Source organism: Micropterus salmoides, unplaced genomic scaffold, assembly GCF_014851395.1.
Source record: "Micropterus salmoides isolate LMB-PRFRI ecotype aquatic unplaced genomic scaffold, ASM1485139v1 Ms_hic_scaffold_3, whole genome shotgun sequence".
Taxonomy (NCBI): domain Eukaryota; kingdom Metazoa; phylum Chordata; class Actinopteri; order Centrarchiformes; family Centrarchidae; genus Micropterus; species Micropterus salmoides.
In genome coordinates, this window is record NW_024042261.1 from 22,154,966 (window position 1) to 22,168,928 (window position 13,963).

Consider the following 13,963-nt stretch of genomic DNA (forward strand, 5'->3'; position numbering starts at 1 on the left):
AACTAAACCACTCAGCTCTTGTTTCTCCTCTCTGGGATTATTGGCTGGTTCTCCTTGTGTTACCTCATTATTGTTGTATGGGTCAAATCGACCCCAGGGACTCTTGGGCCTGGTGGGGCTGATAGGGGACAAGTCAAACTCCACGCATCTGCTCTGCAGTAAACTGGGCTCTGAACCTGAATCCGACTGCGCCCTACCCGCCACAGGAGGGCGCAAATACGACGGGGTGTGGGGGCGGTCTTCGCCCTCATCTTCCCTGTCTGCATCGTGAGGCTCAACGCCATGGTGGTGGTGGTGCTTGTGGTCATGGTGCCCTCCTTGGTGGTGAGGGTCTTGCATAATGTTCTCCACCTCTGAGTCGTCTGAATGGCTTGAATGCTAGAGAGACGCCACGGTCGAAGGGGATGGATGAGGTAACAAACAGAGGAGTGGAGGTAGAAGAAAGACAGAAAGTTAGAGGAAAGGTCAAGTGTCAGTGTGGAAGGGAAGGGATATTGATCCAGTATGTGGAAAATGCACTTTAGAAACGGTCCTAATATTTTATGGTGACGGGAAAATAGTGCATGGCTTTAAATTCTACAGAGTAACGAAGAGATGGAAGCATCTTACTGAGATAAAGTATACAATGTTGAATATACATTGCAGAAGTCAGACAAGAAGAAAGCTGTAAAAGTCTAAATACCTAAATTTGATCTCAGACAGTATTGAACTGAAGCAGATACATCTTTCATATTCTGATTCATCAGCCCAACAAATAAACATATAAAATGAATCATTAAATAACAATTAAATTTAACTGATTATAATTGTTGCTGATGAGCCTTTAAACTGCAGTTGCCACTAAACACTGACGAATGAGACATAGGCAACATGTAATCATCAACTTTCTATCATCATTTAATCAAATTCAAAGTCAATTTCAACGAGTATCTCCTTAGGGGCTGCTAGCTGTTTGGTGTTTGTATTCAGTCAATGGGGGAAAAAAAGTGAAGTGGTCCGAGCCACACAACACTATTCCAGCCGTTCCAGCCCTGATTTGTGTGTCAGGTAACGCTAAATGACTTGCCCACACAAATTCAGCTTACTTTCTAGTTTGCCAAGACATGGTGTTGCTATGATGTTAGCTATAGTAGCAGGAGAGTTGTGAGTATCGCTGTTTGGAGCTGGTGTGCTGGCTCTGGGGCTTTCTTGTCCTCTCTGCATGTTAGCTTCGAAGCAGCAACTGTAGTGACAGTTTGCTAACCAACAACTTAGCTAATGTTAGTTACAATACTTGCTGTGTCGTTGTTGTTCGCTCAATATCATGGTATTTGTCATGGAATTGGATTTCTGACAGTCACGGGGGCATTTTCGATTCAAGGCTGGTCGGAACAGATTATTGGCCCAAATGATCCTGTAGTGTGAGGGATTTACAAACATAAACTTAAAGTCGCGGACTGGATGCAAGACATTAGCCATCTTAATTAGCCATTAAGAGTGAGCTGACTGGAAAGCGTCAGGTGTGCATTTTTATGATTCAAATATTAAAAATCTGTTAAATATGTTATGTCTGTGGTAGACCACATTTTTAAAATCGGTTTAAGATTTGAAAATCCTCTATTGTGCACCAGGTACCTTTAATCAAGACGGATCACGTTAAAGGTGAACAACAACACCAGGCATCTATCTCAGTGGATTTGTGTGTTATTTCATTACTATGAAACTAATACTGAATGAGCTAACACATTTAACTGTACATTCCTTGAGGCTGAGAGTTTTTCCTGCCTCATGGATTATAAATCTCCTGACCACTTTATGAATTTTGCAGCGCTAATGTGAGGCAAAAAAGGCCTATTTTAGGTGTTAGGCACACAGTTTATTCTTTATTGCTGGATTTCAAGGAGTAATACACACTAAGCTGTCACAGAGCTAAAATAAAAAATAACAAAGTGGTGCTTTTCCTGTAAGAGGATACACAGCTGAAGTGTAAGCTGCTGTGCATATTCTGGACTCCAGTTACCAGTTAGCTCTCCCAGTCCCACAGACCAAAGTCTCCCTGTAAGTCGAGCACAAAGATAAATAATGCAGTGGCTCCTCAGAAAGCAAGAGGCCATTTAAATTCAGCTGCTGGCCCACGGTGTGACTCATGTTATGTATATGCACTATACATTAGCTGAGGGGTTCAATTAGAGCTGGTTGTTGTGGCAGGGCACGTGAAGCACCGGGATACAAGCTTTGGTCTGACTGAAAAATAACTGATGTATACTGCTTTTTGTTGACGCTCAACGTAAGGTTAAATTGAGATGTGGGGTATTTGACTAAAAGACCATGATTCATCTTTTTGTCAAACACCCCACATCTCAATTGTCTTCTCTTTTGTCTTCTAGATTTGCTGTGGTCAAATCAGTCACAAACTCTGAATAGAAGGGGAATTAAATAAATAATTTAGGAGTTTTTGGAAGTGTCAATGGTACCTGTTCAGCATCATGGTCCCTGCTTTGATTAGGGGAGTCAGGGCAGGAGTCCTGCTCGTCTGATGAAGAGTGAGCCTCGTGGTCACTGTCCTCCATTGCAACTGGGGCTATAGTACACTCTGCAATCTCCAACCAGAAGGGAGCACACATGGAGGGGTTTAATCGGGATAAAGAACAGGCGGGTGGGTTCATGTCAGGAGAGGAAGAAGCAGGACCCCAGAGAGTCCACCATGAGGAAATGAGGTGCAAGTGGTGCAAGAGCCGGGAGCGGTACGACAAGAGGAGGGAATGTGTTCAGGCAAGACAAATGAAGACAAGAAAGAAGATGAGAATTAAATAATAAATAATAATTAAAAAAGGTAAAAGTAAGGACAAATGAAACAACAACATACCATTTCCTGCGGTAAATGGTATGAATGCAGGGCACATAAGGTGACTGTTTGGTTGAGTAACCAGAGACATGATTGAGCGATGCATAATGGCATTTTGAGGGCAGTTGTTTCCACAGTGTCCCAATATAATATATTCCAGCACCGCCTTGTTCCTCTGATATCGCTCTATTCAGTGTTTCAGGCACCATCAAAAATGTCCAGCCGATGTCAGTGCCAGCAGATAAGAGTATCTGTGCCAGCTGCAGTTACATAATGCAGAGAGTCATTGAAAGTTTGATGAACATTCACCAAACAAACACCAAAGTAAAACACACACTAAGACACTCATTCATGTTTAAGAGCCACTGCGGATTTGCTTTATTCCCTTTCACGTTAATATACCCACTGGAAAGTACTGACACAAATTTTTGACAAATCTTTTCCTATTTAATGTTTTGATATCCCTCCATCACTGTTCAATCAAAAGTTTTAAAAAAAGCTTCTCATGCCATGGCCTACAGTTTTAATATTTCTGGGATTTAGAGCTTTAGGGCATAGGAGAAATTGATAGTTTCGCAGTTTAGGAAATCGGTGACCTGCTTTCCTGTGTGACAACCAAAGCACGGAGATCAATGTCCAACATGGTGGATACTGTGACCTACATAGGAGAGATGGTCGACTGTAACGCTTTGACAACTATGGAGCAGGAATGCTAACAAGGTCATCATCCAATTTCTTCCTTTTTGCTTGGTTTTGGTGTCAAAAAGCTTGTTAGACCGAGCTGACTGAGAGAACCGAGGCTTCAACAAAATCAGACGTAATGTCTTGCTAAAATCACAACTGCAGCGTGTAGAGAAACAGCATTTGCCATTGCAACAACACAAAACCCAGTCTTGCCTTTAGAAAAGTGGAACACAAAAGTTGCATCACAAACACACACCACCAGGACCCTCCGTCTACAAAGGGCCTCAACCTCCTCTCTTTCAGGGCCTCACCTGTGGTACCTTTAATCAGCGTACAAAGCCTCTCCTTCTTGCTTCTGCGTAAGCTGCTCTTCATCCCCACTCCAGCAGGCAGCAGGCAGCAGAGACCGGAGGCTCCCGCATTTATACGCCTCCATCACAGAGGACACAGCGCCCTTCAGCCCCATCGAGCCACTCAGCGCCGCGGGGAACTGATCAGCAGCATTGACGAGTGTTCACAGGCCACACACCAACTCACACACAAAAGCTGAATTTACTCTGTTGCGATGTTATCTTAGCACAAGTTGTAGTAGTAGAGCTCTTTATCAGACATGACACAACATACGTAGACAATTAACACCATTCACATTTGATTCTCCATCTAATAGGTCTATCAGCCGTGATTGCATCAGACACATACTTTAACAATGATAGTTCAACTCCAGCAAAACAAATCCTGTGTATCCAGCACATTGTGGGAGAATATCTCATTATAATCGCAAATTATTTATAATAACCATAACCTGCTATGCTAATGAGTTCACTAATTAAGCTAATAAATGAATTAATTATATTCTATTTATACGCCAACACACTTGTCTTCGCATACCGCATTAAGCATTAAGGAGACTCCCTCATTCATATGCAAATGAACGCAGCAGGTTGTTTCAAAATGTCGACACACAAACACCACCATGATGACAAAACATAGTTTATAATAAATGCTCACCAGATATAATAACTCATTTTTTTGCGTGCACATTATAACCCTACAAACGTACATTTACATGTATGTTACCTTCTTGACAAGTGTGTCTAGACCTTTGATTAAATTCAAATCAACTTTCCTTCAGTGGCATTCCTGAATGCTGACCCCACCTTTTAAGCTTCTTCTTCTTCTCGGCCACACATGCTATCTGGTTACACTAATCAAAGCGATGAGGCAGGTAGTAGATTCACCCTCCTCTAAGCACTCCAAAGCTTTCTATAACAGACTTTTTCCTCTCCCACTGAAGCTGCTAGGCAATAAGTCCACGATGTGATTTGTCTTGATATATTTGTCTTTGGAAAAAACACAGTTACAGCTAATGAGGATGTAATGCATTCGAGAAGCAAAGGACTCTTATTGCAAATGGGATCTTTCTTTTTATATATCCATGCATGGCTGATCTGGAGGCCAAAAACATACATCAATTTATTTATATTTACAATTTTTTTGACAGTCAGCTGGAAGACAAAAGAAGAAAGAAGATGTAATGGAAGTGTGTAGATGCTCAAAGATGAACACAGTTCAAGAACAATTATCAACAAATATTTTTTTTTATCAATGACATTATGCTTTCCAACAGGACAGACCATCCAATCAGAGCTGCTTGGTGTTCCTGGCACACAGCTGTGTGAAGTATAGGGAAGCCTCAGGGTTTGATGTTTGTAAATTTTACTGTGTGCACTTTTATTACCTAACTTTATTAAGCAACTCAAGTTTCTCCTGTCACAGTGAAGCAACAGCACTTTATCCTTTTGTTGAATTTAATACCGCTGAATTGCTCTTTTTGCGTCACTCAATGAACTCCAGTTTTCCACCGATGAACTGCAATCCAGGTGAGAATCTTCCAAAAACGACACAAAAACTGACGTAACGTATAATGCTAAAATGATTTTGCCTAGGTAATGTTTTAATGTCATCAAAAAGTACTGTCTCAGAACAACTGTGTGCTTGAGATTAGCAAACACACCCTCTTACAAGTCAGCTAGATCAAACTGACCACAGCCAATAGAAAACCAAAGTCAGGCTATCATGTGTGAAGCAGATCAAAAGAACAAAAACCTGCAGGTTAGTTGCTTAAAAGTTCAGAAAGAGAACCAACAAACAAGCCACTCAGTGTCTAGACCCTGACCTCATCCTTATTGTGTGTAATATTACATGGTGTGAAATATATTTTTATAACTAGAATAAAACCTAATGGGCTCTGACATCAATTTCACACATTTTTGTTGGGCTGCCACACACGAGTCTCCCACTGGAACGAGTCCCAGCTGAGACCTGAACCAATTACAATTTCCATAACTGGCCGAAATGGCATTTCAGTTCCTCTTGAGGGTTGGGTTCAATGTGACCAATAAGTAACCTTTATCATTATTGGATGCCACGCACGGTTTGTCAGTGATGAATAAGCCTCAGACCAGGTGAAACCAGTGTGGCTGGTTCAGGTTCAAAGTGGCATAAAGCAGGCGAGGCCCTGGAGTGAGACACATGGCTCAGATAAGCAAAAAACACAAAGCTTTAAGAACTACTATGTGACAAGTAAGCCTTTACATGCAGATGGACAACCCAGCTCCACTTGGCTTTGAATACTTCCTCACATTACTCAAAAAACAACACATTCACATTTTCTAGAAAGCCTAATAAATAAGACGGGAGATGAATCAAAAGGTATGTGGACATTAAGGACATTCAGGAACATTAAGCCTTTGGTAATGACAACATATCTTACTTTGTCAACAGCTGCTGTTTTGCCATTTCCTGCAACACTGATAAACTTGCACTTGCACTTGTGTTGTTGCCTCTGAACAGACTCACATGCTGAACTCAATCTAAGATCTCCACTCCAGAGGAGATGCCGACATAGAACGTCCTGTTTTTCATGGGAATTGGGTTAAGTGGGGCTAAAGCAACAATATGACCACAGAGAACTTTGTTGCATATACAGTACAGACTAAGGGATCCAATAATTTTAATGAAATTTAATAAGCATTCTGCGGGGCACATGGCAGGTTACTGCACAATTACAGGAACAAATGATACCCTTTTTGGGTCAAAGCTTATCGAGGAGACCATTGTAAGAAAAGTAACCTCTTGAGTATGTCAGAGAGAAGTTCATCTTATTAGGGCAATTGTAGGTTAAAAAAAATAATTACAGAGGTGGGGGAAAGGGGGGAAGTTTTTTTCATTAGTGATACAAGATACAGTGCAGACATAAGAGAAGAGGTGGAGTTTAGTGCATACCCTGCTTAAAACAGTACAGAGTTTTTTTTCTCATAAATGTGCAACTTTAATCTTGGAAATTCTCCTCTCTGCTATTACCTCTCCTCTGGGTCCATAATTTGTTTATTTTTTTTAACCTACAATGGCCCAATACGCTGTCATTGATGTGGGCATATTGCCCGATGGGACGAAAACCTATGTGGCTAGCCAAAGCAGTCCCTGAGAAAAACAATTGAAGGACATGAAACCCAATTCAGCATAAACAAGTTTTTATGGTTGACTACGCTGCCTTGTTACTGTTGGATCGTGGCAGTGGGTTTGGCTGCCCCAGTGTTGATGGGTGATGATTTGTTGCATGAAACACAGCTCTCAGGGGAAAGCCCACTTCAAATTCTCCCTGTATTACATGGGGGAATGCAATCAGCAGCTGCCAGAAGTCATAAAGAAATTATACAGCATGTTGTTGTTGTGATGAAATGCGTCATTTATAATCCAGCTAAAATAATTACTACGCTATTATTCAATGAATGCTAAATCATTTTTGCTTGGCAGGTTTCGCCCCCGTTGGCAGGAATGCTTACTTAACTGTATCCTGGTGAAGTGTGGGAGATGATGCATACAGTGGGGTTCCAGATACAAACTTATATACAATGTGTTCTTATGCTCCTCTTGAATTTTAGACAGTTTGTCAAGAAAAAGCAGTAATATTCTGAAGCACTGAAACAACATGTTTATTCCTCTTTAACGAATGTTGTGGATTGCACGGGCTGAATACCAGTGAGGTTTCCCCTTGTGGCGAGGCCAGTAGCAGGTGGTGAAACGAGCCATGTGCGCTCTGTGTGAATGCTGGGGTTGTTTGGATAGTTATAGCAGGGCTCTGTGTGAAGCTGGCTCAGTACAGAGAGAGAGAAAGAGAGGGAGAGACAGAAATAGTCCCCTCACACCACATACTCCCACAGCTATAGAGCTGATGCAGATTTCCACGTGACCAACACTCCACATACTCAGTGCAACTCAAAACACAATTAAGACTCTTTTCTTTGCCAGTGTACATCCTGCAGTTAAAAGGAAGCTGAAAAGAAGATGCCAGTACTGTACTCCAAAAAAATTCTTGTCAGTGTAAACTACTGAGCAACGATGTCTTCCACCAACAGAGGCTACAACACTTCCCACATGTGCAATGCAATCAGCTGTCACTCCTGATCAATGTGTGTGTGTTTTATCATCTTAGAGCAGGGAAAAGCTTTAGAAGGTAATCAACTCCACTTGGTTCAGCAACCATGTGGAAAACAGATATTCCAACTCCTCTCGGTAGCTTAGAAGAAAATAATTGAGCACAAAGCCTGGTCACAGGCATTCATGTGAATGGTCCAGCTGCTGTAGCTAATCTATACTCTGACACATGTACAATGTACACGGACAAAGGGGAAACCTGCAGCCACAGAGCAAATCACACATGGAGAGATACACTTAATTGCAGGGTCAGTAAGAAGGAAAGCAACACACACGTACCTCCGTGTCACTGATCGTTTCTGAATTTGCTGCCATATTATCCCTTCAGCACCAGCGGTATTCCTTTAGTTTCGCCAGCGACAGAAACCAGTTAAAGGGCCTTGAAAAGCTCCTCAGACTGACTGTCACTTCTTTAGTTTCAGGGCACCCCACGTTACACAAGCACACCTATTTTCCCTGCCTCACCAATCAGGTGGCATCCAGATTTCGTTTCCAACCCCCCCTTACCCCAAACTTGGACTGGAAACGACTTCTTTAAAAAAGGTACACCTTCGATCCCTGCAACTCTGCATTTGGAGCATTTCAACAGCTCCACCCTGCTCTGGAGCTCTGGCCAATCTGCAGCTGATATGCAGATGAGCTGCAGCTGAATTGTCGGCAGCTCGTGTCTGAAGTGCCCCGTCCTCACTTCAGACAAGAGATGATGCTCTGTAGGGAGCTCAACAACATCTGCCCTGTCACCTTGCTTACGAGCCTGTCATGTCCTCATTCTTAAAGCCACCCATGGGAGATCTCTACGCATAAATGATCGCGCACACACTAACAAAATCTTTTTCACTAACACGCATGTGCATGAATAAAGAGTGTAGGTGTGTCTCAGATGATTCAAAAATGACTGAAATTAACAAAGGTGGAGTAACATGAATCTATCAGATCAGGTCAAAAGGTCAATGTGGGGTCTGAGCATCAGACGAGGACAACAGCAGCATGCGTATAACTTTTAACAATGGCCGTCACATCCATCCCAGACCTCCCAGATGGCAGTGCCTGGGCCAGAGTGGCACAAGAGGAATCTGGGGTGTGTGTGTGTGTGGTAATGGTGGGGAGGAGAGGTGACTTGTGGCCTACATGCTACAAATAATCTTTTTATCTAATACACACTTTCTCTGTTCGCTCTCTCTCTCTCTCTCTCTCTCTCTCTCAATCTCTCACACACACACACACACACACACACACACACACACACACACACACACACACACACACACACACACACACTCTTAAGTGGGCCACAGAACAAAGCTTTTCCAGTAATCTCAACGGATCTCTGTGCTTTGCAAGTCTTATAATACTCACTCATTCTTAAGGAATTATTTGTTATTAAGTTATTGCTTTGGGGTTTTGTACAGAAGTGAAAGGGAAAGTCAACGCGTAAAAAGCCAAGCAGGAGTGGAAAAAAAGCACTATGACATTTGAGACACTGTGACAGTCACAGTGACTTACTATAGCCCGATACACAAACCACAAAGACAGATCTAGTTTGAAAAGCTGAGCTTGTGTGTGGGCCGGGATCTAATCTTCAGTATTTCAGTTTAACATGAGAAAGCAGGGAGGAGCAACAACAGAGGCAGAATTCAGCTGAGAATTCATTTTCTGCCTATGGGAAGAACTAAACGTAACATGATCCCAATCTTAATAGCTCTCACTGCAAGTGTGCCAACTTATACAACAGTAATAACTACCATAAGTACTAGACAGAGAGTCACATAAATAGTATCACGTCAATAGACACGCCAGTCTAACAAACCACACAGTAGGCAAATCTCACTTAAACCCGCTCTTAATGTGACACAAGTACAGAATTTATCCTGGATGAGCAATGGTGCAGAGCATAACGTAAACAAACAGACAGGAGATGTTACTTCCTGTAAGGAAAGACTGTGTCTGGGGAGATGACTTCAGGTCTGCTTAATCCTCTCTGGCTGGCCCTCATCATGAGGGTGATTATCATGGACTGTCTGAAAGGGCTGACTGTGCCTAAGGGATGGATGGCTTTAGATATACAATCTCAAGCTGCAAGCACACACACACACACACACACACACACACACACACACACACACACACACACACACACACACACACACACACACACACACACACACACACACACACACACACACACACAACTTATATGTTTACCTGCACGCACACGGGTGAGACACACACAGATATGAGGATCACATTGCCGGTCGTAATTAAAATGTCTCTTTGTCCCTTGTTTACACTGCGAGGTTGTCTGGCTCGGGTCCAGCAGGCCTGGAATGAGTTCCTTTATAAAAGCCACTGCACACAGACCAGCATCAGCAGCCAACATACACTAGTATTCAAAAATGTCTAGGAAACAAACCGGAGAGGAGTCTGATTTACTAATTGCAACTGCACAGAGCACGATTGCCTGTATTATATGGAGCTGTATAAGTACAAAATGACATTTACTTAATGCAGAGGATGCAGCATTGGCACCCTGCCCCCATGGGAACAGACAGTGGAGGGAGGGCAGTGCCACCTGCTGCCCATGACTGGAAACAGCTTGACTTTGCTTTAGATCAGCATAAAAGTATTTGGGTGTAATGCATAGTACTGTATGTGCATGTGTCAAAGGCCTCCTTCACAGCATATATATTGACTTTTAGTATCAGAAACGTACAGACATTAATAATAGCTCTGTAATTTAAGTGTCCCAGTAACAATGACTGTGATACAATATGGAGAAAGCCAGGGCCCTGACACTTAAACAACTGAAGGAATGTAGCCATCATTAATTTTACAATTTACCCCTGTGCTTTTCCCACAGTGACAAGTCAAAATGTCTGCTATGAAAAGGCAGATTATTTATGATCTTAACATACAGTCACCAAAGCTCTAGTTGATCACAGAGATGAAATGGTATAACACAAAAAAAGACTGGGTGATATGGCTGACATTAGGTTAAGAATAACAGTATTTGTAGCATATCATAAATAGGCTAAATCAAATTTAAAATTATCTAATTGATGTTTTATGTAACAAATACTGTGCCGTTAAAACATAAACAAAACCCTGGACTGAAGTTCCATTTCCAGCATATTCTGCAAGTTGTTATCTCTGACAGAGCATCATTACATGGCTCTCAGGCAAATACTGTACTTACTGGTTTTGTACTACAGGCAGATGCATACAGTACACACCGGCTCTCACGAGGAGGACTTTTACCCCAAGCACAAACAGTCATGTGACTTTGTCTACAGCTGGGTGTTTAGTGAACACTCGAGAGGAAAATCCAGGAAAGAATGAAAACCTGTGTACTTAGAGGCAGACAGGAAATATACAGAAATTATGAATTGGATTTGTATTTTCTCCATAGATGTCTGAGAAACTGGATGAAACCTCTTAACTGCACAGTAGCATACAGTAGATGCTGATGCCCTCTGAAACAGATATCCAGCACCTCTACGGGAACATAAATATTGTTCCACAATAGTGAGGAACGAGGAGATGCTGGATCTGCTGAACTTACACTTCCTACACTTCCTCCTCCATTCAATTAAGGCTCTTTATCTGACACAGAGAGATTCCTGTTGGAAAGCAGCTAAAGCATTTTCTCACTTTGTTTTTTCCCTCCCCTGAAAAAGGTGCCGTGGTACAACAAAGGCTCATGTGGCTCTGGGGAAGGGGGGGGGGGTTTCCTCTGGACAACTCAAATAAAGGGAGTGCCTTTTCCGGATTAAAAGCAAGGAATTCCTTTGTTCATTTTAAATTTTATTCAAACCGCATATTACAGTCAACACTCACCCTAAAGGTTAGAGTTTGGGAGGGATGTAGCTGGTAACAACAGCGTGTTCATGGGAAGCCAGATTTATGTGTTGGGTGATTCAGACGCCGTCACCTGTGGCTTGTCCAGCCTTAATGTCCACTGACCCACCTGGCCCAGCTCTGCCTGCAGAGAGTATGATTTCCAGCTGGCCCAAAATCTCCAGCAGTTTTTATAGTTTTAGCTATTTTTTTGTTTTGTTTTACTGGTTACTGATGACAGTAACAAATGCAGAAAGAATCAGAGGGAAAATAGCAGAAAATAAGGCAATTATGGCCATATTCTAATTTTGGGATGTTTGCACGGTTCTGTTTGTAATCTTTTCAGTTTGAGAAGTCTGAACTGCATCATTAGCAGAAGTACAGCTGGTATAAGCTGACCTGGGTAAATTAAGAAAGAAATGTTTAAAACATCAAGCAGATTTAGGGCTTATCGAAATCAGCTTCACGCATGCACTCACACACAAGGTGCTGAAATTACACTGCAGCAGCCACAACAAAGGGTCTGGTTTCCCTTGAATTCCGGTGTTGAATTTTGTTCCACCACTTTTGGCAGAGACATGGACATTTTAACGAATTGTACGGTTTAGTCTGAGCCATTATTCAAAACAAGAACCAGGAATTATTATTGTCTATTGATTTCCACTGAATTCCAGATAGCTGAACAAACTGCTGCTGAATCACAAAGAGCCCACAGAACAAACTGCACGACTTGGATCCAGTCTAGAAAGGTGGCATTAAAATGTACTTAAACTGGTGCCCAAACAGAGCGGAGAAAACCCTACAACACCTGTGAGACAAAAGGCGACAGCAGACCAAACAAAATCGGCATCTGCTAGGTGAACTCTGTTTGCCCTGGTCAAAGGAAGTCAGTGGGTTGCTGTGTGGCCTCGCTTCTGCACTGAATTCCAGGCTCCCACATTACATGAACACAAAACCACCTTGTGTGATTGTTGGCTCCTGCTGGGCCTTATCACAATGCTACTGAAGAGGGTGAAGTCTGAGCCAAAGATATGCTGAAACAGTGCTGGCATTGTGTCTTGAACCGATTCAATAAGAGAAATTACATCAGCGTCTGGACTGGGTTTCCTGTCTTGCCAAAGGTGCCAATCTAGGGGAAACAACCACAAAGTAGCTAAACTATTCTGAGATTCATTACTTTTGCAACAGTAGATTAAGAAACCGGAGTCGGGAGTCCCCAGGGCAGGCACTGCTGGAGGTTGACTGTTCATTACATCATGTGAAATATGCATAAAAACAGTTTGAATAAAGAGTAAGTTTGCACTACAGGCAAAACACATGCCTGGGAGATAATCTGTGAAGTTTAACAACTTGCAGCTTTACCACTACACTAACATTATCGGTCCGACTTTGGCTTGACCTCCCAAAGCTTTGTTGAATGTCTTAAAAAGGAAACATGTTCTTTTGTTGACAGAATTTTACCCCAAATGAATCTTAGAGCCATGTAACAGTTTAAGCAGGATTTAATGTGCAACCCAAACCAGCAGCTATGCGCGCACTTTTGTTTTGTTGTTTCGCAGTATCTATGTAACCTGTAAAGTAAGGTGACAGCAGGAAGACTGTCCGCTAATCACAGTAGTGGCGGTTCAATGCCCAACTTCTACTGTCCGCATGGAAAAGTGTCCTTGAGCAAGACATTGAACCCCAAGTTGCTCCCGATGGTTAGGCCAGTGTCTTGCACTTTAGCTCGCTGCCATCAATGTGTGTGAATTAAGCAAATTGTAAAGAGCTTTATACATGCAGGTTTAAGATTTCTCATGTGTAGATGAGAAACTGCACAGTGTCTATAGATAAAACAATAAACTTATACTGTGTCCTTCAATTCCGCAGGCCATTCCATTAACACAAGTGTTTGATTAACAAGTGTCAATTGAGCGTAGTGTGGACAGCCACTGTTTTTAAATGCAACATACTACAAGATAGACCTGGAATGACATTTTTCTGTTCAAATCTAGTTGGATTTAGCTAAACAACAAGATCTCTGATAATCTCAGAGATCAGTAGGAGAGAGAGTAGTCTTTGGAAATGAAACATCAACAACATGTAAGGATCACAGGTCAGTTGCACTGTGGTAATGTAATCTGT

The 13,963-nt window shown here is 42.2% G+C and overlaps 1 protein-coding gene across 4 annotated transcripts in view; it reads right to left on the reverse strand.

Moving 5' to 3' along the window:
- sept4b (septin 4b) overlaps window positions 1–13,963 on the reverse strand; it is a 43,096-nt gene that overhangs the window by 7,781 nt on the left and 21,352 nt on the right. The window contains exons 1-2 of one of the 4 annotated variants that reach the window (XM_038694052.1): window positions 2,454–4,274; window positions 64–378 (exon numbers count right to left, since the gene is read on the reverse strand). The exons of 2 other annotated variants lie outside the window; for them this stretch is intronic. In XM_038694052.1, coding sequence (XP_038549980.1) covers window positions 64–378; window positions 2,454–2,645 — 507 coding nt within the window. In that variant the 5' untranslated portion in view covers window positions 2,646–4,274. Of the gene's footprint in view, window positions 1–63; window positions 379–2,453; window positions 4,275–8,284; window positions 8,605–13,963 lie in introns of those variants that run through there. One more of the 4 variants, XM_038694050.1, reaches the window with a different exon arrangement.